Source organism: Acipenser ruthenus, chromosome 8, assembly GCF_902713425.1.
Source record: "Acipenser ruthenus chromosome 8, fAciRut3.2 maternal haplotype, whole genome shotgun sequence".
NCBI lineage: Eukaryota > Metazoa > Chordata > Actinopteri > Acipenseriformes > Acipenseridae > Acipenser > Acipenser ruthenus.
This window is the reverse complement of record NC_081196.1, coordinates 5372823-5399958: the sequence shown is the minus strand read 5'-3', so window position 1 is coordinate 5399958 and position 27136 is coordinate 5372823. Positions and strand designations below refer to the sequence as shown.

The window sequence follows — 27136 nt, the reverse complement described above, 5'->3', positions numbered from 1 at the left end:
GGAAGTCAGAATTTGCTTCAAAATAAAGGAACAAGATTGTGTATGATTTAAGATACGACAAAGGGTTACCTTTTGGTCCTTTAATGAGTTTGATTTCAATGACTGTCTCTAGCATGGGTCTTCTCCTGCGCACGTATAGATGCACGATTGAGCCCGCCACTTTAAGGGCTTCCACGGCTTTACTGTGAGAGACTTCAGAAACGTCAGCATCGTTCACCCGCAGGATGCAGTCATTGACTCTGCATGAGAAGGAGAATTGCAATGTTAAAAAGGTCGTTGCCAGCATCCCTTCCACTGCTCAGACGCAGCCTCCAGGTCTGACAAGAAACAATAAATACCAGCCTGCTTACCAATAAACAAGAGTCACTGCGGGCTAAAGACCATGTTACACTGGTCCTGCTATGTGTTACGGCACATGGACAGGAGTAGGAGTTAAAACGTTAAGCAACGCAAGGGAAGAGAACAGGTGATATTCTATATAAGTGACACAATCTGCTAACTGTATATGCCATTGCCAAGACTGCCAGGAACAAGCATGCTTGCTTCCAGAGGAACCTCGTCTCTCCACTTGGGGGAATTAAAGTTCCTGGAGGAGATTGGCCAGGGTTAATATTCCTGCTCTTCTTTGATTAGATTTGTGGTGTCTTTAATTGACAGCAGACAGGCCATTGGTTTTGACTCAACAGGATATCACCAGTGTGTCTAGGCTGCCCCTCAGCCAGGTTCAGGATTCACATCTTAAAAGAACGCCTTTGAAAGCATGCAAATACACAACCACGAACATCATAACAAGAAGCACATTTTCAATTTAAAAGACAAATATCACATTCACCTTCACCAGCTGGTGCAACACATTTTATATGTCAAGTGTTGTTATTTATATAAAATTCAGGGGGGAAGTTAACCATAATGTAGTAATAACTTTGTTAAATCACCTTTGTGTCAGCCTGTTTACAGTTTAAAGTCCCTGCTAAGTATACTGTAACTGAATGATGATCGTCTGGTTTTAGAGTGAGGCTAGAAAGTGGAATAGCAGGAAACTGGCCCACCGCTGGGAATGGTTGCAAGCTCAGTCCCTTCACTGCAGGGTTGACTAAGTGTAGAAGAAAGAGTGGAACTGTGGGTTACAAAAGACTTCTCTTCTGTGTCTGGGTTCTCATAATAGGAAGAATTACAACAGTGACAGCTGCTCTATCTTCATTAAGCTCAGTTCATCAAACCATGCAAGAAAAGGGACAGAGCCATGTCACATACAATCTGATTATACTGCCCTCTGAAATGTCTCCTAATGTGATTACATTCTTCAAGAGCTTGGTACGGAAGACAAATACGTCATGCAGCCAAAGCCACTGTTCTGCAAACGTCCCAGTGATCATAAGGCTAAACTCCATTTATCTGAAAAATAGTACTTCTTGTCATGATGCAGCTTTAACCAATTTCAATCCAGATCTTATGCCATCAAACAACAGGCTAAATAATTTAATAATAATTGCTTGTTTCACATGGACTGTGTGTTATACAGTATACAAGGTGCACAGTATACTCCAGTGATTGTATTCCAGAGTACAATATTGTGTATTTGCTAGGGTATTTCACAAGAGGTGCCATTTCTAAAAGGGATGAAACATAAGGTTGTTGATATTTGGGCCTTTATCCCAAAAATCTTGTCAGAATGAAAGTGTGAGTTTCAAATCCAAGTTGGTTTGTTTACAAAATAATTTAATATCAACAAAATATGATCTCTTAATTTAAACACAACATTAAACTCTTCAAATCCTAAATTCCTAACTTTAATAGAGTACCCCCAAGCATTTTGGGCCATTTCTTAACTTCCTAAACAATTTGGAGATCTCAAAAATATAAAAACAACAGCATCTCAGGAAAGCAATTCATATTTTTGTAGCTACCGGGTAAATAATATAATTGAATGTATCTCATATTCTCATAACCTTCACAGTTTATATATACTTGCACAAAAAAAAAATCTGTTAATTTACAAATTCATCGAATGCCCGCAGAAAAACATAAATCAAAATGGTAACCACTGACAACAACAGCAACAACTAATAGAGGATACTCTATGAACATTTGAGTGTGCTGTCTATGGCCATCCTTATGAGTGAAATAAACGCAGCGCTCCATGCACAGTTAATCATAGAGTATTCTGTTTATGTAACAAGTACCATGTATAGAAAAGAATGAATGTTTAAACCTAAATTGAACAAATTTATTTGAAAGAAAAAAAAAATCGGGAAAGTGTGATTGGTCCTCTTCTGTCATTGGATTTGAATGAATGCATGGCAGATTATGAAAAATCCACTTTGTAAAGTTGAGTAATAAACACTTATTCAATGCTAGAGCCCTCAACACGTGCTGTATACACACTGTCAGACACTTTAGGTACGTATGGGAATACAGGCATCCTCCATTGATTATACATTCAAGCTTAAGTACCTCAGTCGCCCGTCTTCTGCAGCAGCTCCACCGGGTATGATTTTTGTAATAAATATGCCAGGGTCATCTCCGATGTGAGGGTTGTCTATGCCTCCAGCAATACTAAATCCCAGCCCTGAGTTACCCTGTGAAACAAGAATGCAAAGGCAAATATTTCCAAAGAGCGGATGCTTCATACAAAATTTGACTCAAACACGTGGGTTTTCAGTTGCATATCATGGTACAAGCACAGGAAACATATCTGTAGTATATCAAGAAGGCTTGGAGGTCCAGGAGGTTCCAGGTTCTATCCCCGCTCAGACTCACTGTGTGCAACCCTGAGCAAGTCACTTAACCTCCTTGTGCTTCATCCTTTGGATGAGACGTAAAACCGAGGTCCAATTGTAAGTGACTCTGCAGCAGCAATTCATCAGTCGTTCCAGTTACTTGTGCATTGTTCTTCTCAATAAAATGATGACAGTCAAGAGTGCCAGTGTTGTTCAAGAGAGAACACTCAGCTATGTAATGGCTAACACTTCTATTTTGGATTCTGGATAACAGTAACTAGAGCATATAGTGTAGATTCTTGGAAAGTGGCAGGTTTCCAGGTATTAATGTGCAATGAGCTCAATGCAATGGAGTAAACAGGCACAAAGATGAGACCTATAAAGGTGTATTATAACATTTATCATTTGAACCTGGGTTAGCATTTAACTAACTACTTGCGTTCTTTGTATCACTATGTATAACTCGGTAATGTTCCACAATATGTGGAAAACGTTCTAGGTGCTGTGAAATCTGCAGCAAACAGTATATCTTTAGTTTGACTTGACTGTAGTGTGTTTTACTAATGTACTAATGGAGGTCACCTTTCTGAACTCCAATTACGCTAACTGAATATCCAATAACAGAGCTTCAAAACGACGGCATTACCATCTTGTCTGTATTCTACCTAGTCTGCCTTTATCATTCTCTACAGCAATGAAATCACGCTGAGGCTCCTTCTTTCACTCTCGAACGACACCACGCTCCCTGCAGTCTCAATTGAGTTCTAATTGTGATTGCTTTAATATACAGCATGTTTCCCATGTTAGTTGTTAGATTGTCATATACATAGTAATCCTTTTATCATTCTGGATTATAATACAGCAGCATTTCATTTCGCATGTACCAGCAACATATAATATTTCTTTCTGTAGTTTATATTTGTGTTAGTGGCATTTAAAACAGGTATTTATTGTTGATAGCACTTTTTTTTTTAAATAAACAAATACAATATTTAAAAAATACTTCAAAACAACAACTGTTTAAGTAATAATATAAACTAGTTTGGTGTCCTTTTTTGTTTTAAATGATGCATTAACTACATTTGTGTATGTAGGGTACATGTGCACCTCCTTCCGCCTTCCTTGTGAGCTCAACTGTTACTGCTAACAAAGGGTTAACAAGAGAGTCAATAAATACAAGGGCGTCAGAACAGAGTTAGAAGGTGGCATTAACATCCAACGCTGTTTAGATCATTAAACCAATACATGCTTGCATAGTCTCTTATGTTTATGCAGAAGTTTTGCAATTGTCAGAAGGCCAGCGAGGAACATGTAAATGGTTGTTTTCCATTAATTTGAGATTATGCATCCAAGCAGAAAGCCGCAAAAGAACATTAAGCAGCCATGAGTTCAAAAGATCAAGCAGTAGAATGCAAACTGCAGCTTTCACAAAAATAAATTAAAATACAATCCTAGTTAATTGACATTTCATTCATATCACTCCAACCGTGTAGTAATGCATGCAAATGAAATATGAACGCATGCACTACCGTCCACATGTAATTGTCTTTTAGAATAGCTAATATTTGAAATTGCAATTAGGTCTACAGGTAAAAGCAGCTTTTAAATAACGTACCGCTAGTCTTGTTAATATTCATTCATTTATGAAACAGCTGTTAGAACATGTCATATCATTTTTTTTTTTCACTTACCCTTTCCAGCATGATTTCTTCAAATTCATATTCAATTTCTGTTCCATTTACCTTAAGGAGAAAAAATACATTTTCAAGTTAAACCTGAAGTCTGAAACATACATCTGTAAAAATCTAACTGTTAAAACACACAGGTGTCTGTCGCAATCACTGCAAAAAACATGACAACCAGTCTGAAGTGTAGCGTGAAATGTACTAAACAAACGCAACGCTGTCAGCATCATTTTAACAAATGCTTTGCAGCCGCAGTTCTTATTTGCACTTTAGCCTTAAATGAATATGTAATTCTGGGCTTTCCTGCAGAAATTCACAAAAACAGGGTGGAGATAGTGAGGGATGAAAAATAATGAGATGTACTAAAGCTGCTGGCAACTGCGACACTTACAATTGCATCAATTTGTTAAGAACTTTTGAAAGCATGTTTTAAACAGTCGCAATTGTTGCTGGAATTAATGCCCGATGTGGAGGGTCTTATTGCTTATATACGTCAATGTTACAGCACAATTATCTATAATTTGTATTGACTTTAACTGAATTTATTTAGGTGTTTTTTTTTTTTTTATGTATCCTTCCCATAAACACTCTAAAATGAACATTCTATAAATATAGTCCTCCATAACAACGACCTTCTCTATAAAATGAGTGTACAAGAAAGTGTTTTACTTTTATTTGAATACACAGAGAACAAAAGATTGTGAAAAAATGTATTATTATTATTATTATTATTATTATTATTATTATTATTATTATTATTATTATTATTATTAGTGTGCAGTTATTAAAAATGCTTCCATGAAAATAAACTGAGGACAAAGTTTGGAAAAAGAGATGTGCAATTGTAATAATAATAATAATAATAATAATAATAATAATAATAATAATAATAATAATAATGAAAATGCAAACTGCGGTTTGTGCTGCGACTGGCCCATCTTAGTACATCTACCCCACAGTCTTCCGTTCATTAGATGTAAAGGTGATATATTCAGAAGTGCAGTTACGTGGGTTTTAAATTGGATTTTAGAAAGAAACAAAAAAAAAGTCATCACACTTTTTTTTTTTCTGTAGCAGAATCATCTAACCAAATGTCAAATTACTTTTAGGCTAAATAAGCAACACAAAGGTCAATCAGTCTTGCACACAGAACAGCCTTGAGGGAAAGAGATGACATATCCTGGTCTCTTTACAACATCTAATAGTAATAGTAGTTTTAAAATGGGGACCTCTTTATGCAAGACTCAATACATATGCAAATGGACTGAGCACCTGGTTCAGAGCACAATTAGTTTCAAGGAAGATAAAATATGTTTCTTTGTCATTAATGCTTTTAAAAGAGCCAAAGTATCTGAATAACGATTATGTGAATTTCAAGAGTGACTTACTAATTATCCCCAAGGCATCAGAAATCACAGTGGCTTCACCAAAGCATATAGAAATGTAATGAGCTTCAGTCAATGGCACGTTAATAATGAAATTCCATGTACTGAGCTGCTGTCGCAGTGCTTTCACACACACACACAAAAAAATCCTACAAGGATTCTGAACAACACGAATGTATGGGATTAGTCTACAGCATACAGTGCAAATGCAGCAATGATCTTAAAGGGGCTCAAAAAGAAACCTCAAGATAGGGCTAGTAAGGGGGAAGAGTCAGAGTTTGTCATGCAGGTGTGGGACCCTGGTTGTGTGCAGGATATGTAATGTTGGAAGGTCATCTGGAAATTCACATTAAAGGTCTCTCTCTCTCTCTCTCTCTCTCTCTCTCAAACAACATGCTGCAGCTGAACCAATATTAATCAAACTACTAGAAATAGGACCATACTCTTTAGGGGACTGAATAATTAACTGGGTACATATTCTTTAAAGGAAGCATTATAGGGAGAAATACAGCTTCATATGTTACTCCTAATATTTCTTTAAGAGGTAGCCCACAAGTGAAAATACTATACTGCTGCCAAAAATTTAAAGTACAACATATAATATTAAAGCATGTATTGTGGAAAGCCACCAAAGAGCCACAAAAGAGCTGGAAAAATAATAATCATCATGACTGACATCACAGACATACATTACAAAAACACATCTTACTGTTTGATCTCTGCTTGCGTGACAGTCTGTTCCAGATCAAAAGATGTTAAAATAACACAGGTTTTACTTCTGAAGACTATTTACTAGGAAGAACACAGAAATTGAAGGTATTGCAGTGATGATAAGAAAATGTGCCCATTAAATCTCACTCCCCTCAAGAAATGACATTTCAACATCCTTCTTCTCCCAAGGCAGCTGGGAATCATTTGAAGTACCTTCTCACACTAGTATTTCACTAGTAGTACACCACATGCTTCTTAATAGTATTTTCAGGTACAGCTGCAGCATACTGTATGAGTTTCAATACAATGTGGGGCTTGGCAGTGCGAAATAAACTATATTTCTTTATTAGTTTATATCCATGGTCAACTATAATTTTCATATAGGTGCACCATTACTCACCAATGATAAGTTGGCACATGGCCCCCTGCAATAATCTCTCTCTTTTCTTAACATGTAGTGGATGCGTCATCTTGGTAAGAAGTTTCAGCATTGTTAGATATTTTTCCTTCAGGGCAAACACACCAAGTCCAGTTGTGCGACTTCCTGACCAATATCCTATCCAACCGACAGCCAATAGATAACAAATTGCTCCGTGAACGACAAATTTACCCATCAAGGGCATTCATATACAGTGCCTTGCGAAAGTATTCGGCCCCCTTGAACTTTGCGACCTTTTGCCACATTTCAGGCTTCAAACATAAAGATATGAAACTGTAATTTTTTGTGAAGAATCAACAACAAGTGGGACACAATCATGAAGTGGAACGAAATTTATTGGATATTTCAAACTTTTTTAACAAATAAAAAACTGAAAAATTGGGCGTGCAAAATTATTCAGCCCCCTTAAGTTAATACTTTGTAGCGCCACCTTTTGCTGCGATTACAGCTGTAAGTCGCTTGGGGTATGTCTCTATCAGTTTTGCACATCGAGAGACTGAAATTTTTGCCCATTCCTCCTTGCAAAACAGCTCGAGCTCAGTGAGGTTGGATGGAGAGCATTTGTGAACAGCAGTTTTCAGTTCTTTCCACAGATTCTCGATTGGATTCAGGTCTGGACTTTGACTTGGCCATTCTAACACCTGGATATGTTTATTTGTGAATCATTCCATTGTAGATTTTGCTTTATGTTTTGGATCATTGTCTTGTTGGAAGACAAATCTCCGTCCCAGTCTCAGGTCTTTTGCAGACTCCATCAGGTTTTCTTCCAGAATGGTCCTGTATTTGGCTCCATCCATCTTCCCATCAATTTTAACCATCTTCCCTGTCCCTGCTGAAGAAAAGCAGGCCCAAACCATGATGCTGCCACCACCATGTTTGACAGTGGGGATGGTGTGTTCAGGGTGATGAGCTGTGTTGCTTTTACGCCAAACATAACGTTTTGCATTGTTGCCAAAAAGTTCGATTTTGGTTTCATCTGACCAGAGCACCTTCTTCCACATGTTTGGTGTGTCTCCCAGGTGGCTTGTGGCAAACTGTAAACGACACTTTTTATGGATATCTTTAAGAAATGGCTTTCTTCTTGCCACTCTTCCATAAAGGCCAGATTTGTGCAGTATACGACTGATTGTTGTCCTATGGACAGAGTCTCCCACCTCAGCTGTAGATCTCTGCAGTTCATCCAGAGTGATCATGGGCCTCTTGGCTGCATCTCTGATCAGTCTTCTCCTTGTATGATCTGAAAGTTTAGAGGGACGGCCAGGTCTTGGTAGATTTGCAGTGGTCTGATACTCCTTCCATTTCAATATTATCGCTTGCACAGTGCTCCTTGGGATGTTTAAAGCTTGGGAAATCTTTTTGTATCCAAATCCGGCTTTAAACTTCTCCACAACAGTATCTCGGACCTGCCTGGTGTGTTCCTTGTTCTTCATGATGCTCTCTGCGCTTTAAACGGACCTCTGAGACTATCACAGTGCAGGTGCATTTATACGGAGACTTGATTACACACAGGTGGATTCTATTTATCATCATTAGTCATTTAGGTCAACATTGGATCATTCAGAGATCCTCACTGAACTTCTGGAGAGAGTTTGCTGCACTGAAAGTAAAGGGGCTGAATAATTTTGCCCAATTTTTCAGTTTTTTATTTGTTAAAAAAGTTTGAAATATCCAATAAATTTCGTTCCACTTCATGATTGTGTCCCACTTGTTGTTGATTCTTCACAAAAAATTACAGTTTCATATCTTTATGTTTGAAGCCTGAAATGTGGCAAAAGGTCGCAAAGTTCAAGGGGGCCGAATACTTTCGCAAGGCACTGTATATTCACAGAGCCTTGAAAATGAAACCTTCATTTTCACTCAACTAAATGTTATGTCTGCTTTAGACACCGCCTCATTTGTTTTACAGAATTAAAAGCACAGATTTTTGTATTTGTTTGTTGAACAAGAATTTTAATTCATGCAAAAGGAAATCGCATGGCTGCTGTGCATAATTCATAAATAAATCTTAAAGCTGCTGTGACCGACAATCATGTTTAAGTTTGCTTTAATTCATTACTTTCTTCCATTTCTTTAACTCGTCTGCATCTTTAAAATGACACCTGATGAATCTGATAAAATCGACTATTTCAATTACTTTCAAATTAGCACTGTCATCTACCATGCTGTTTAATAAGTCCACTAATGTAGGTCGGTGTCATGGTAACGCTGTAACAAGCCATTTTAAACAACAGGCTTCTAGACAAATGAATGTTAATTACTGTATTTCATGCAAACACACTACACTGGTACTAATACTGTACAGATAAGTTTGCCAGCTTCAGAACCACAACTCATGGAACTATATCAGAGCTCATAATAGTAAGTGATGGTGGTACATGCACCAGTGCCCAGGTTTCAAATGATGTCAAGCTGCACAGTGAATTAAAGGTTCAATTTGTAGTGACATGTCTGGGTAAGCTGAGGAATAGTAATGCCTTATCCATTACCCACTCCGCTAGTTTATATCATTTAGGAAATTCTAGGTGTGAGGAAGCTTTAAACAGTGTGCAAAACCGCCAAAATCACAAGGAAAAGGGACGAGTAGAAAGATTGTAAGCTCCAGTCTCTGACTTACTCAACGAAAACCAAAATTCCTTACAAACCAACGGAAACAAGGCCTGCTTATAAGGGATCAACCCTCTTACATAAAAAAAAATACAATACCATCTTTCCCCCTTCACTTGTGATTTATTTTCCAATTTGCAGTTCAGTTTTATGTAACAAGCTACTTCAGGTGCAAAATCTGTGGTAAAACATTGGTACTGAAACATCATCCCTAATGTTTTCAGATCACAGAAACATGCCACTCTGACAGTGTTGCCTGATGATTTTGACTAGGCTCAGGAAAGAGCTGCGTGACAAACAGTGCTGTCAAACAAGTGACTCAGATTTCATCGGATTGCTGTCCCTGTCTCTCTGAAGTCCTGGTCATGTTGGCTTGTCACTTCTCCTGTATCAAGAAGCCCCTGTTACTATACTAATCTCAGCACCAAGGGAAGTTACTTTCCATTACCACTGGCACAGTACACAAAGCTATAGATATATAGAATCGAACTACTGGGGCAGCAAATCTATAAAAAGTAATTATATGGTTGTTATCATCATCAGAAGAGCTGACCATTTTAAGACAGTGCTATTGTATACAGCAGTACAAATACAGCTGCATTTTATACTGTAAGTCATGAGTCCAGCTATACAGAAAAGCATTGTTTTAACCAGATTTGGTATATTATGCAACAAACTTCTATTAAATTTAAACTAGTTGGTTTCTGACTAGCTAGACAGCGGGAACACCTCACTTACAGCAAAATACATAGGAATTGTCCCAGGGGCTGTATTAAAACTCAAAAGCAGTATGTAAATGTCTCTACTGTATAATAGTGCCAATTCTTTGGTTTACTCATCAAAAAACAGCTCTCACAATGCAGTGCTATAATTATTGAACCGAACAAACTGCTGAGGCAGTGCTCTTCCGGTTACTGTAATTGAGTGCAGAGCCTTCTATTGACTGAATTCCCTTTAGAATCATCACTTAATTATACCAATTATAAGATACTTGATTCTGTTTAAATTATCCAAGGGTCCACAACAACATTTGGCTGGAGATTTTACCCTCTCAGAAAATATAAAGGACTTTCAATCTGGTTTGAAAAAAATAAGCATTACATAAACAAACAATTGTATGGCTTTTAGAAATACCAAAGGGACCTTGCATGTTTGACATACAGTATCAGTCCTAGCAAGTTTTGGTGCAACAATCTGAACATTAACTCAGTATATGTATCCCCCAGTTCTTTGTATTAAATTCAAGGTTAGTTTCCATCTCTGAATATGTACTGTATAAAGCAAGAGTCCTCAGGTCTATCCTCAGATTTTCTGATACATATTTTCAATTTTTCATAACGCATTTTGTTTTTTATCATTTTACAGGACACAGTTTAAAAGGTATACGATATGTATATCCTTAAATATTTTACAACGTGTAAATGTTAATACCCAGCATTGTTTCATCATCCAGTAATTGAATTGTATTGTCTCATTTCAAAGGAAACAGCACAATGTTAAACCATATTACTTAAATCCATATCCAACTTAGCTGATGGTTAATAAATAACATTTTTCCTGCATACCTCCAATTCTGCATACATTTTTATTGTCCCTATTTACAGCTTACTCAATATTTTTTAAAGTTCATTTTGATGAATTTCAATAAATGTCTGATAATTATTAAGCTACTGTTATTAACAACAGCCTAGGAAAATTGCATGCATTCAGATCCATCAAAAATAGTTATTTAAATAACTAATTAAAGCAGGATACTGTTGTGATAGGTTAAATAACATACTGTCCTTCAAATTGACCTTCTACAGCGCATTAAACAGTACACTAGAGAGGGAAGCACCAACAAAGAAAAACAAAATACATGAGACACCACAGCCAATATGGGTAATGGTTTTCAACTATCTCTTTGTTTTGGGGTTGGGTTTGGTTCAGACTTATATATATATAAACCAATTTATGAGAAATCAGCAATTATCTAAAACATTAACTAAAGTTAGAAAATGAAGGGTGACTTCAAGCAAAGTGGTAAGTGATGTGACTGCTTAACTGTCAAGTGTGGCGCTCTTTGCATACTGTGTGTAATTTATTAACTGCGTGCCTCTGGGAATACAGAATGAAGACCCAGATGGAGGGAAATGAAGGGCAAAAACTTTCTAAAAAAGACTGCTGTAGCCGGAAAGGAAACGTTCCATACAAGTGTGCCAGCAGGCCTCTAGCCACATTCTTGCATAAAATTTGGGATACTGGATTTTGCATTTAGGGCACAGCATTTTTTAATTATAACACCAGGGGATGCCTGTGATTTAAATGTTTTGTTTTTTTTTGTCATAGAGGGGAATCATGCCCCAGGCTGAAGCTCCACTGAACGTGCTTATAGTTAGGAGTACAGAGAGAAGTAGGCGCTGTATGACGACATTTATGGAGAACAAAAATACAAACCAAAAACGAAAAGAAAAGAAAAGTTTTCTGAGAAGGAACCGAGAGTTCATATGGCTGAGGTCACTCTGGGGTCTAGCTCATCCCTCAATTCAGCTATTAGGCCTAGGATGACCTGCGGAGTGAGATAATAACGCTTTAGCACCGCATCTTCTGGCATCCCAAACAAAGTGACCCTGGGATTGAATATGTAGGGTCTTCTTCGTCTTGCCCTTCTTCTCCGAACGAGTTCCTGTCTCTCCTCAACAACAGCCAAGCATCGCCGCATCAGGAAGTGTACCACAGCAGCCATCCTGAAGCCAATGACAGGTCCCTGCAGGTGTGTGCTTTTATACAGCTCTTAATTACTTGCTTCTACAATGGTTTGCCCCTTAAAAAAAGAGGTGTAAAGTTTTTGGAGGGTCAGCGATTGCCTAAGTGCAAGGCAAAATCCTTACATCACATTATAATGCTTGCACCCGCTTAGTATCCAGATCCTGCCCAATTCCATGCTCTTTTCTTCATTTGAATGCATTTCAATATCATTTTAATGGATTAATGATGGCAAAGGGCAAATTTGACAGTGGGTGCAGAACGCCAAGTGAATACCATTCTTTACATATGCCGCATTTTTAGCGTCACATTATGGGGGTTTTGCACCTGCAAATCACTTTGCATGTATCCTTACATCTACCCCATAATATTGCAAAACAGAGAAATGGGACCATTATCAGGACCATTGCCATGCTCTCAATAACATTGCACAAACAGCCTTCAATGGTGTAATAGCTGCAACGTACTCATCTATTAATTTACATTTGGTACTGAGACAACTTTTACGAGACTGCATGCTAAATACAGGTGCACAGTACTCTTGTGTAATAGTATTCTGTAGTACTATGATTGTTTTGATAGTTTCTATGTGGTGTGCATAAGAGATGCATGTTTCACAAGACAGCTCAGTCATGCAGGTTTGCACAGGGTGTGCATATATAAACTCTGAATCTTAGCAGTGTCTGCTAAGAAATAAATAATAATAATAATAATAATAATAATAATAATAATAATAATCATATACAGCGAAAAAATAGATTATCAGCAGTCAAACTTATTTCCTCTGTCAGACTAACTGTAAAGAAGAGCATCGGTCAGAATCTTCCATGTCCAGTTTACACGATGATTAGTAAAGTGATCAAACATAAACACACTTTTGTAATTTCTCTACAAGTACCAACCATGAACCCCTCCTGAGATTTAAATTTTTTTTTTTTTTTAGTACAAGTTCAACTTTAATAGTGTAAGTTTCAAAATATTATGCAACAGGATATGCACTGACACAGTTAAGTAGGCAAATTTATAAGTGGCATTCCCTGAGGATTCACACATGTCATAACACCAGCAATCACACTAACACAAGCGCAGGGGGAGATTATCAGCTTGCTGGCATGTCTTCTACATTAAATAGAAGATGATTATTGAAGCAGCTTAACAAGCAAAAATATCGGAGGGATCAATTTTTAGTCATGTTGAAAAACAAAATATATATCAAAAGATATGTATTATTTCAATCAATTCATAATGTTTTTAAATTATACTATATACTAGCAGTGGCTGCATATCATTTTTGTCCTCCCTATAAAAAAGAATCGATTTTAACGGTTTACTGTACAGATAAGAAATGTTAATACAATTCTAAGAATTGATTTCTTCAAAGAGCATTACTTTAATGTGTGTCCAATAAGAGCTCTTTGCACAGCTGGTTATAGCACATCGTTTTTAAATCCAGCAGAGATTACATGATGGACAATTTACTTGGTCTATAGACCAAGCATTTACTACAACACATGCTGTAAACAGTCATCACCCCCTTGGTATCCTGTACCAGCAATATACTATTGAGTCAGCTCAACCAAAACTTAATAATAAAATAATAATAAACAAGAGGCTACAAAGATATTCAAACAAATGAGTGCTAAACGGTGGGACACTAATGAAATAGTTTTTAAAATGCCCCACCACTGATAACTAATTATGGGACTCATTCACTAAACAGCGGTGACGTGTTTTGCACGCAGTAAGCCCCTTTACTGCATGCTTTGTACACCTGCTGTATACACTAACCAGTGGCAGGCAATCTAGCACGTGGAAAAAGTACCGGGTCCGAGTCATTTAAATATAATGAATAATGTTAATGTATGGAAATGTATGCAAATCACGTCAGAAAATACAGCGAGGGAGGTAAATGATATGCAAACCATATTCACTTAAGGGCACTAACTTTACTAGGTGCCTCAGCGTGTGTTGAAAGTACCACTTATTGAAACCAGGCGGTGTCACAGAACCAGCAGAAGAGCTGCACAGGAGAGTGAGAAGTTCATATTAACCTTATATGTAGAGCCCCAGAAAATTCACGATATCACAAATTTCAAATAAAAATATGCCTACCTACTGTGAAAAATGCGCATTTTATTTTCCTTGCAGTATTTTACATTACTCTTCACCTCCCCTGTTAATTTCATACTTGTATCAAGTTGAAGCAGCGCTACAGTACCAGTACGGCACTTAATGCTATAAAAGGGACGTTTCCCCAAACACCTTTTGAAACGTAAATAGTGAACTTCTAATTGACTGAGTGAGTGCTTTACTGACTTGTGATTAATATTACAAAATAAATCAGAGGGAGTTCAAGTTGAACAAACAAATATTTATTTGATTTACAGAGTTAAACATAAAGGTTTCATTAACAATTCCTTTCTCCGCTTTGACTGTCTCGCAGGACGCTGTGATTTGGGGACAAGACCCTCGCCCTTCTCCTACAGAGCGCATTTATTTTGTCATTAATGTTTCATTGCAGTTAATGTTCTCACTGATGCAGCACCAAAAAGCCTTTCATAATTCCTCACCACTTCTACTGCTAATACATTCAGTTCCTATCTGTAAACTTTAGATTCCTCACTCTGTCCTCCTTGGTCGCTGTCATTGTGACAAACTCAGAACCGTACTTATCTTTTCTTTCCAGTGTGTGTAGACCTCATGCATAATTCCGCGTGTTGAATTCTGTGTGCTGAATTCCACGTGTTGTGACAACATGCAAATGAACCATTTAGCTCGCTTTATTTGGTCATATAAATTAGCTTACTGAATAGAGCTACCTATGGTTCATTTTTGCAAGCGGTGTGGCTGCCCCCTGCCACACAGTAATTCTGGTCATTTACTGCTGTTTAGTGAATGAGGCCCTATATCTGTTCTGGAGGAAGTAGAGGGAGGCTCTACAAAAAAAAATGAGCAAGAGATGGCATGTCCTTCCAACACACTTGAGAAATTCCCTAAGGGCCTCAATCACCAAACCTTTTCAGATCTGTTTCGCGGTCAGATTAAGCTTTGTCTTTTAATTATGTCTCAATCTTAAAATTCTAGGTGTTGCAAAAACGTTTTGCCATAGCTGTAGATGCAGACATTAGCCAAAATATTTGAGGTTTATTTGATCAACCTAAACCCTGCCAGGATAAGTCACAGCTGGATTTTATTGGAGTATTTTACAGCATTGGGGATTTCCTCTGGACTACATCAGCAACCTGTTTTAAAGGGGTAATCCCAGGATAACCGAAGCGCAGTAAAATCCAGCTGTGTTTAAACTCTGGAGAGCTTAATGAAATCAACCCTTGGTTTTATCAATTGCGTGTATAAAGTTGTAGGTAAATTACATTCGCAAGATATATATAGTACTTCAGATACGGGTGCCTAGCAAGTCTAGATGAAACTGGAAAAAGGTTATGTTCTATTATACTTTTGCCCTTGTTTGAGTTTTATCAGCACTCTTTTCTGTCATCTGCAACAGATCAGTACATCTAGTGCATTAGAAATGTGCCTGATTTAACTAGGGAGATTCCATTTCAATGTGCATGCTTTCACATGTTGAAAAAACGTACAAAACAGTGCAGTAATTACAGTAGATGAAGGTGATAAACAGGTGGATAAATCACTTCATTTTACCTCCAGTAGTCATATAATTACATATATCATTCTACTGAATGATGCCATTAAACTCTGCAATAATTAGAAGAGGAGAACAAAAAAAATAGTAATACAACTAATGGAAGGTAATAACATGACAAATATGCATTTAACCTTTTCCCTCTTCTCAATAAAACAATATATGTTATGATCCCAAACAGGATTAAAAAGCTCTAAACAACGACAATCTATATGCTGCTGCTCTTTATCTCTATAATAATCCATCTGGTGTATTCCCCCAGGCTACGTCCCCGCTAGCCGCACGCCACGTCGCCACAAGCGAAAGGTGATTTATTAAAGAAATCAAAGTAATAATAGCATTCAGGTAGCCTACTGCAAATGTGTTGGTAGAGTGGGGTCTGTCATTCAAATATCTAGGTAAGTTACATGTTTAAAATAAAATACACATTTTGTCTTGCTGAAATAAACATATTAAAACCTATTCATATTTTTAAGTATGAACATTTTATACTGTAGAAACAAATGCCGTTACAATTCCTATTGTACAATTGTTATTGTTTTAGCCCTATGAACTTGTAAAGGGCCGACAAGTACAGTACCTATTCTACCAGTGGCAGTATGTTGTTGTATGTGTCATTAGGGTTGCATTGGGAACTGAAAAGGGAAGGAAAGCAATGGAAAGAGCAGTTGTTTAGTTGTATTAGTAGGTTATTAACATTTGAAATGGTTATACGTTTTGTATTGTGTAGGCCTACAATAAAATACTTCTACGGTTATTTTTAACCTTCTTTGGGGTGGCTTAAGTTTTTCCAGTGTGGCTAAAAATGTTGAGTGGCTAACTAAATAAAATCCCTAGAGGGATCGTAGTCAGGGTTGTTTCATAGACCCACTTATTAACTTTGCTTCATAGAATAAAACACGTAGCACACTGTTTTCTGAAACCACAGAATCCTTTGTTATTGCAGGGCAAGAATAGAAAGGATGTAGTTAAATTTGATGTCCTACTTTTTAGGGTAAGGGTATCCCAAAGGGCCAGTCTTGACAATGACAGAGAACGTGTGCGTGTGAATCAAGAGAGAACATTTTATTCTCTTTAAGATCTAATAGGCTGAAATATTAAGAAACAAAATGAAACGATGGCCCCACCATGGTGTGTATAAGTGAACTCGGGTCAAGACAAATACACAATTGAGATGAAGGTCTCAAAACAGTGGCTTATAATCTAATTGCCACAAATAATATTTATAGTCTATTATTGACATGTGGAAGAACACACAGACTCACCGGTCTTGATGAGGTTGCTGGATCGAAAGCTATTCAGCTTGAGGTGTGCAAGCTGAATGTGCAATTAGAGGGGTTACTCTTTAGCTTGTGCACTCTCACCCCCACAGAGATCCTACTTGCATACAGAAACTGAAGGCTATTATTTTGAAGTCGATAAAACTGGAGGGGGATATTTTAAATGGCAAGGGAGCACAAGTCTTCACAAATTAGGTCTAGCGCTGCACTGATGAAAGATGCCCTTTGATTGTACTAAATTACCACCCGAGAAGAAAGAAGAACAAAGAGAGAACAAATGATGTAAAGTGCCATTTAGTAATAACGTTCTGAATGTATTTGTAAACAGTTAGTGGAAAACCAATACAAGGCAGAGAAATGAGGCTATGTGGTCCAGTGGTTAAAGAAAACGGCTTGTAACCAGGAGGTCCCCGGTTCAAATCCCATATCAGCCACTGACTCATTGTGTGACCCTGAGCAAGTCATTTAACCTCCTTGTGCTCCATCTTTCGTGTGAGACGTAATTGTAAGTGACTCTGCAGCTGATGCATAGTTCACACACCCTAGTCTCTGTAAGTCGCCTTGGATAAAGGCATCTGCTAAATAAAATAAAAGGCAATAGCTATTTCTGGTCTGCAGGCTTTTACGGTGGTCTAGGATTTTTTTTTTTTTTTTTTGAATGTTTTAATGTTTGCCCATAATGTGTATACCATTTGGATTTATATTTCAGAATAAGTCACTGAAACTATTTCACTTGTTATCTTAAGGTTAGGGTTTTGTAAGTTACCCATTGCTTAAAGATTTAAAATAAGACTCAATGCAGAGGGCTTCGAGTGGCCATACAGAATGAAAATGGCATTCCTCAAGATGTTTGCAGACATTTAATTGAACTGTTTTGTAAATGAATAGTTCACAGAAGCTGGGGATGATCACTGAACTTAAGCCTTCAGGTGATGCACAGATCATCTAGCTATCATTGGCCATTTACAGAAGAAAATCTATTTTACAGTTTTGTCACCAATCTGGATATAAAAAAAACACAGCTTTGATATGCAATACAATTTATATAGAGAACAGTCTTTCGAGTGGACAAAATCCGAGACAGAGTTGTCACCAACAGTACATGATGCATTTTCTGGATAAAGCTAGTATACTGTATGACAAGTGCTGGGGTTGTTCCTTGTTTGAAGTTCAGTCAGTTAATTTCTGCATTCGCTCTGACTAACCGAATCAGTCCATTGGCTCGGCGACAAGCTGCTGTCAATGGACTCTTTGTGGTGACTGTTTATCAAAACTGTACCATGTTGTGTTAAATAGAAATCCAACGCTGCGTGATAAGGTGCCTAATAAACAGGACAGTGCCAGGAAGAGACACTTGCATGCAAAGCCAATCAATATTTGTAATTCGTAATTTCATAGCCTTTGGTTTAAGATAGCAATGTCGATTACACGCGTTTCTTGCACATCCTTACATTCTTTTATGATGAAGTAGAATAAGAACCACTAAGATCGACTGAAAACACCATAAAAAAAAAAGTAATAACATGTCATGTGAAACTAATTACACTCTAAATAGCGTATCTTCCGCCAGAGCATTTTTAATTAAAATCCCATTTTAGTCTTTCTTAATTAGATCACTTCTAGTTAACCATCAGATTAATTTGAGGAAAAAACGGGCTGTGGCTTTGCCTCCTGGAAATAGAGGTAGCACTCACAGAGGTATCGTTCGCAGAGGTAGCGCTGACGTACGCAGAGTGCTGTCAGATCAGTAACTGCTTTGTGGGTTTAAATGTAATTTACTTTTTTTTTTTTAGAAAATGATTATATTGCGTGCCTTTGAGGTTGTGCAATTATCATCTTTTAATTCACACCAGACGTCTCAAACCCATTTTGGAGACCTAAGTAATTAGAATAATATTTACGGTATTTTCTTTAAAAACTGATTGATCTCCAATCTTTAACAACGACCTAATCACAAGATTGAATCACCAGTCTTGTGAGGGGGAACGAGGGCTAGATGGCTGATGCAAACCAGGGGTGATTCTTCAGGGCTGTAAACTCCTTTTTACAAATGTGAGGATAATAATGAGGAACCAAACCTTTATAGTGTGATAGAGAAAATGAAAGAGCCCTTGAAACTACTGTCTGAAACTAATATATTATATATAACAGCAGGGAAGATCTCTGTACCACCAGGAGCAGTAGCTCTCCAGTTTGACAGCTTTAAGTCAGCCAAGTATGAAGCAATCTTGTACCGGCTGGATACAGTTTTTTAAGGAAAATGCCGCAGTAGAGTAGTACCCAACCAATTCTTTACAAAATTGCTGAGGATTTCCAAAGAGATGTTCTAGTTTTCTAAATGTATATTTATATAACATTTCATATTTCAATTGTATTTATGTTGCCTATTTATTTAATACAGGTACTTAAAAAGTAAGTAGCAGGGTTCCGAAAAATATAGCGTAACACGTCCCCACGTGTTGCTACAACTGTTTAAATAATGTACCTGTAATTTTTCTTTTCATTGTTAACATCCTGGCAGCTTTTTACACTTATACCTTTAAAGTCTGTTTCAAATCTCTTTTCCGCTCTAGTGCACTGATAGTGTAAGGATTATTGCCCACATTGTCAAACAGGTAACACAGCAAATACGATCCATGATGTGGTACGGAACAGAAAAGCCAGAGCACTTGCTATGTTTTTAGTTTTTTTGTTTATTTATCACTCTTCCTGCAGTAATTCATAGGATAGATCTCAAACCCCAGTGCACTAGAGCTGACATTTTGAAAAGAGCACTGAAGCAGACTTTAAAGTTATAAGTGTAAAAAGTTGTCAGGATGTTAACAATGAAAAGAAAAATGACAGGTACATTATTTAAACAGTTGTAGCAGCACATGGGGACTTATACCACAATATTTTTCAGAACCCCAATGATTACTCTTTAATTGATATTTAGTGCATGTATTCATTTCAAGTCTATCATTCCTAAAAAAAACAGCATAACTTTCACTAATTATGCCAATGTTTGTGTCGGTTAAATTTGTGTCATATGGCTTCTTAAATATTTTAAATATACTGCCACATTCTCTCGAATATCTCGAAACCTTAAGACCGCAACATGGAAGCTATATTAGGCCACGCATCAAATGGTATTTTTATATTTTGAGTTGGGAGTTTAAATTCTCATCAATGTAGTATTTTTTTAATGTGTGTTTGTGTGTGCTGTACCTAGAGGATCGTGGCAAATGAAACTCAACAAAATGCTGAATCTGCTACTTCACTTTATTGAAAAAAATATGAGAAATATTTTATGAGAGATCAGCTACAGCAGCAGTAGAAATAACAAACTTTTATGGACTGATAGTACTCCTCAAAGAAAGGTCAACTTTCTTCATAAATCATGCTCAGCTCACTTATAGTACTGCCTGGACATATAAGAAGGTCTTGCCTTTAAAATCAAAGCACTCCAATATCCCATGTACAGTATTTCAATATAAAATAACAGTAAATGTATACTGTGTGTTATAGAATACAAGCAAAGAATGAGGTTACTTACATACGGCACAGTGTCCAGCGTCTCTGTGTTGACAATTATAGGAGGAGGGCTTGCCTATAAAAATATTAAAAAAAGAAGTGTAAATCCAAAGAAGTATTTAGAGCTGTAAAAAGATATTGCAGAATTTATGAAGCACATTTTATTAGGGCTGAGGTGAGAATCTCTCTGTAATGGCCCTTATTAAAAGTATACCATAGTAAAAGCATAAAAAGTGTAACAAAACAATGTGAATGCATGGTAAAGCATTGGTAAGCATGGCGAAAAAATATGGCAAATCATGTTAAACTATGATAAATCCACAGCATAACCATGGGACACTGGCAAAATTACAGTGCAAATTTACCGTAGTACATTTTTATAAGGGTACCTCTTCAATCGAGATGCTGGAATAATGTATATAAAAAAACGGTATCTCTCTGTTGCAAGTTATTTTCTGTAAATGATCAGAAGTACTGTAGTACAGTCTGTAGAGACAGCATCCAAGACAGCAAAAATGACATTTAAAATTATGAATAATAGACTTCCGAAAGAAATAGTGCTCTACACAAACACTGCTGCCCCTTTTTTATGTGCAAACCCTATAAAGCCAGTGTAGCGTGTATGTTATGCATACGTATGTACTGTAGGGTAGGCTGCTTACTTTGCTAAATGTATGCAAACTACATATTAACTATAGCTCAGTTTCAGGAACAGAACTGCAGTTGGTCTTTCACTGCACTACAGTTTGAGCAATTCCAGATTTTACCATGAGCTTAGAAATACTGTACCTGCCCTTAGCTAAATTAGACAAGTGACCAAAAGATCAGGTTTCTCTAATAGGGCTTACAGCAAAGCCTGGAATGGGAGCCGTATTTCTATTACTGAATAATTTCAGCCTATCATTCGGGGTGCCATGAAGACCAAATTAAGCACATTAAAGATCTTCACCATACAGAACAAGCCTTAAATAAAAGACTTGAATAACAGTTCAAAGCTCTTTTCAAAATGTCTGCTTTAGTGCACTGGGGTTTGAGATCTGTCCTCTAAATCACTGCAGGAACAGCAATAAAAAATAAAAAATAAATAACAAGTGCTCTGGCTTTTCTGTTACGTGCCACATCATAGATCGTTATTGCTGTGTTACCTGTTTGACAATGTGGGCAATAATCCTTACACTATCAGTGCACTAGAGCAGACATTTTGAAAAGAGCTTTGAAACAGACTTTAAAGTTATAAGTGTATAAAATGATGACGTGTAACACTATATTTTTCTGAACCCGCTACTAACTCCTGAAAAGCAACAAAATACTACTAATGGAAAAACAGCTGTCAAGACAAAAAATTGGAAACTAACCCACAAAAATGCATAAAAAAACATTGCTTACACTACTCAAGAAAAGAACAAACCTACAGTTTCTGAAGGCAAACCAGTGTAAGCTGTGTTTTGTAGAATATCCTTATCTATTATGTGTAAGTGAGGGAACACGTCTCACATACAGTACGAGACAGTCATAATTCACAATTGGAGGCCCAGCCGTTAGCTGTTAGAAATTGATGTAATGGAATCTCGAAGGAAATTAGAGAAATTGAGACTTTATCTGGTTTTACAGCTTAAACATTCAATGAATGCTGCATGTGCTGTAATTACACAATAAGTAACTGGCTCTGTAAAAATATATTTATTATGTGAAAGGCGCTATACTGCATGCTGTGCTTTATATTATTAGTTGCTGTTGTTCCTATTACAGTTTTGTACTGGATGGATCATGGCACAAAAAAGGGTTTTCCTTTTCCAGAAAATCCTCATTACACTGTGCTCCTTAACCTGAATACACCCTTTCTAATTATAAAATGGTTCAAGCACTGAATACAATTTATAATTAAGGAAAAGATGCCTTGATCTAAGACTAATTAACATTTGGAAAAGCTGTTATATTTAACCTAGCTTAATAATGTGGACTCCTGTGAGCGACGGTGCAGAACACTTCTGAGGTTCTAAGGGGTTTAGAACAGATGCTCCTTCTAAATTGTTATTAACCCAATTCAACGGTAATATGTGCTGCTGACAAAATGAATATGTTCCAAGTATGCCTGGTAAAGTGCAGATGCACCCATGTTGCAGGATCAAGACGAACACAACACGTTTCTGACCTGGTTATTCTGTTTCCTGCAGTAACGTTGGATCTTCCAGGCCCCCAATCTAAGGAGGCGGCAAGATCAAATGACAGCTGTCTGAACACACAGTAAAGATGAGTGTCCCTCGGGACTAATGCATCCAGTCAGGGAGCAGAGAACGAGAAAGGGACAACGAGACAGGGAGAGAGTGAATCTTTAACTGAACAAGTGAAGTCAGCCGCAAAACACAGAAACTGAATGCACTTCTAATGTGTGAAATCATGTGTGGAGACATTAAGAAGAGCAAAAGTGAAGCAGTATTCTAGACTTCTGGTATACAAGTACAGTAAAGTGCGTCTGCTGAACATACTCGAGGATCCTTATTGTTACAGCTGTATAACTTAAATCAGGAAGAAGCACCAGTGCTGCATAGCGAATCTTCCTTTCTATTCCTATTCATTGGAGACGAGCAAGCCTGTCAGAGATCACCATAGCTCTGAACCTTTGAGCCGGTATGTGTCCACAACATAAACAAACCTTCCAAATCCAAATCCCCCTGCCATGCTGACAAGCGACGCAACCCTTCATTCATTCTTATTTTCACACATGGACGTCTTGGAAGACTTCATAAAGGGGATCTAATTGGCTTGGTCTTACTTGTAATGGTTCTTGTACTAATGTAATGTATCAGAGCAGCACAAGGCAGTTCTCAAGTAAATCTTCACCTTGTAGCACCTGTAACCTTGTAGCACCTGCCTGATCATGTAAACCATTTGAGCAACAGAAACAGGTGTAGCAACGTCCATAGAAATTCACAGTACAGAAACACAAGTCTTTAAGTGAAAGAGCTATGCAATACAGTTAAAAAACACCAAGGGAGCCAATCTTAAAACAGGAGGCTAATTACTGTATCTACTTAAGCGTACACTGATAGTGTATTTTAGTCATTACTATAACTGGCAAACCTTTTGCTAAGGGAATTCCTCCTTACGTACAGTAGGTCTTCCACAGCACGCTTCTCTGCTATTTCCCTTCCACATGAAAATGAGAATGTAAAGTTTCAGTTGTGGCTGGTAGATTGAAATGCTTGCGCACATTTCCAGTTTGTCAGAAACATACTATCAAGCAGAGCGCTCAAAATTTAAAATTATAAAAAGAGTTCTCTGCAGCATGAAAATAATAAATGGCTAGGAGTATTCTTTGGCCTCAAGGTGCACACTAAATTGTAAATAGAATCATGTATTCTAGAACCCACAGCCAGTCGAGTTTTCTTCTGTTGCTATACAAAAAGTGTATCCATGTTGTACCCCTAGCTCCACTAATACGAGGACATTATAAACAGAAGATCGGACTGGTGTTCCATGACCTTGACATGGAGGTGAAAGGTTTCTCACCAATCCGTGTACACTATGTCACAAAGTTTACCTTTGTGACCATGTCAGAAATTAACCGTGAATGATGGTGAGACAGAAAGCATTGTACAGTACGGAGCTGTGCTTTGCGATGCAGATAATGAAAACCATCTGAGTAAAAGGACATGTGCATTGTGCAGTAGGATGTACAATATTTGCAAAGCTGTGATTCCAAGAGACAAACACAAACGCCTCACAGCTGTGATTCTCTAGAAATAGAGAGACAAACACAAACGCCTCACAGCTGTGATTCTCTAGATAGATAGACAAACACAAACGCCTCACAGCTGTGATTCTCTAGATAGAGAGACAAACACAAACGCCTCACAGCTGTGATTCTCTAGATAGAGAGAGACAAACACAAACGCCTCACAGCTGTGATTCTCTATCTAGAGAGACAAACACAAATGCCTCACAGCTGTGATTCTCTAGATAGAGAGACAAACACAAACGCCTCACAGCTGTGATTCTCTAGATATACCTCACAGGTGTTTAGCATTAAGTAAAACATTTTCACTTCATTCATCAATGCATGTCTTTGTAATCTAAGCTAGTCAAAGCCCCAGATTTGGGTCAAGGAAATGGTTTAGAGGGTGGCTGTTCAAGTAGAAAAATCTCCCTCTGCTTCTCCATGTTGCAGCTGTACACTTCCTTGGATCCAGATCAGAAAATTGCATGTCATCTGCAGGTAGAAATGCAGCTACACAATAAATGGGTAGGAGTGGAAAAAGTAATTATGGCTAATGAAAAGGAGGCCCTTTAAAACGCTAAAATAATTTACCTTCAATATTTAACTTGTGCCTACAAAAGCAACAAAAGCCCAAACACTATAGGTGCTCTTACGAAAGCATCGAGTATATTTAGAAGATTTATTTTTCTGTTATGTTTTGTTTAACGTCCTGCTTTTGGTGCACCCGCTGAAAGGTGCGTTTATTTAACTGGCTTGAAACTTGATTTCTGATACTTTCTGAAAGCAGACGTCTGAAAACAGAAAGCTCTTCATCTGATCTGCGGTAATGGCACAGTTTTATTCCACAGCTCTAACACGTTCAAACAGGTCAATAGAAGAATTCACTATGGGAAATGACACACAAAAGCCTGCAGCACAGTGCAGCACTAAAATACATCACCTGGGTCACTGAGCCCCTGATCATTTTAGTTTTTCTGTATTAGCTATCTAAAATCTCATTTCTAAATGTCTAGTTTAGCTACATAATTCAGAAAGGATATGTCCCATCCCCCCAGTCCTCTTTCAAGCAACTGACCCTTAACGTGCTTCTGTAATTTTCTTCAGATATCAGAAGCTGCATGTAGGCTTAAAACCTACCATCCAGAACTAGATTCACTTTTCCCATTTCTATGCTAATGAAAAGGAAAAATCATCCAACCTCTCCCTTCTGTGGAGTGCTCTTTAAAAACATGAAATTCCCCTCATCACAACTTTATAAAGAGAACTTGAATTAAGAGCGAAAATGAGAAGGCTCAGGAACTGTGCAATAGTGAGAAAGGAAACTTTAGTAGTAATTAGGAAAACATATACAAGGTGATTAGAAAGTAAGTTTACCACATCAACGCATGGTGCATCAATGTGGTAAACTCACCCTGTATCTATTAAAGGGAAGTTCACAAACATAACAGAAGCACTAAATGTTAAAATAATACTAGTCAGCAAAAACCTGAACAGCTGAAACCACAATTATTTGTTTAATGCTTCAAGTACATTTTTCATTAACCAGGTTATCAACTACTGGTATAATACTGAAAGTAATTTAAACAGAAAACTGAAATAATGCTATCATGCTAGAATTTTCCAGTTTACTTAGGTCATGCAGAATACAAATTTAGCACACAAACACTAAAGTGTTCCCGGCTCCTAAATGTACAGTAATATAGTACAGCAGATTTCAACGTGGGGCCGATACTAAAAGAACATTAAATTAAATCAGGTTTTCTTTTCTTTTTCTGTTCAGTGATGGAAATACAGGATTACATTTCCATATCTTTAGATACACAGGCAGACAATATGACTGCAGTATCTACAGCACAGGAGCACACAAGACTCATTAGCACGTTCTGTAGCAGCACTTCAAAAAAGTTTACCTGAAACGGGTCGTGCCAGCCATGTTGACAGGTGCAATCAGACCACCACTCACAATTAGCTCCTTTTCCCATGGCTATGCATTTCCTGGGGCTTTTCCAGACACTGTTTGTCCTTAAGACGGTGGGTTTAGCCATGTTGCGTGCCAGAGTGCCCCCCGAAGGGGTCTGGGAATTGTAGTAGTATCCGTGGGGCTCGTGCTGCCAGTCACAGGAGCAATGGGCATCGCTCATCACCAGGTCTACGTTCCGGACGAGCTCTGTGCCCTGAGGATCCCGGCAGCAGCTGTGCGGTTTGTTAAGGTAAGTCATTCCTTTCCTCTTTCTTTAGTCCTTTCTTTAGTTTTTTTTTTTTTTTTAACTGCTGTTTCTTGCCTTCAAAAATAAATCCTCTTATCTGTTAAGAGCTCTTTAGCCTGGCCCCCGGTACCGACTCTGGCTGATGTTATAAGCAAAGCATCGTGGGAGCAGCAGCAGCAGCAGCAGCAGTAGTGTGAGTGGAGCAGCGCAGCATTATCTGCTGGTTGGGAGCTCTTTGTCAATAGATGACTCAACTCACAGAGCAACTTGACAGCATCTCTGCTCCAGGCAGAAGCAATCTATGCTCCGCACAGCTGGGCTTCAAGACTGAGCCCTGCATTACAAATGCTTTTAGTTGGAAAGCAAACAAGCAGTGCAGTGCTCAACACAATATTCAATTATCAATTAGTTCCCTTTTCCTGGAACAAACCAGTGCACAGCTGAGGCTTGCACGAGCAGCTTACCTGT

General features: G+C 37.7%; 1 protein-coding gene across 29 annotated transcripts in view; it reads right to left on the bottom strand.

Moving 5' to 3' along the window:
- Positions 1-27136, bottom strand: part of LOC117406103 (disks large homolog 2) — a 243615-nt gene that overhangs the window by 81686 nt on the left and 134793 nt on the right. For 28 of the 29 annotated variants that reach the window (XM_059028233.1, XM_059028261.1, XM_059028234.1 and 25 more), the window contains 4 exons: positions 20766-20819; positions 4412-4462; positions 2455-2579; positions 70-239 (listed from right to left, as the gene is read on the bottom strand). In XM_059028233.1, coding sequence (XP_058884216.1) covers positions 70-239; positions 2455-2579; positions 4412-4462; positions 20766-20819 — 400 coding nt within the window. Of the gene's footprint in view, positions 1-69; positions 240-2454; positions 2580-4411; positions 4463-20765; positions 20820-26371; positions 26879-27136 lie in introns of those variants that run through there. The other variant, XM_034922619.2, reaches the window with a different exon arrangement.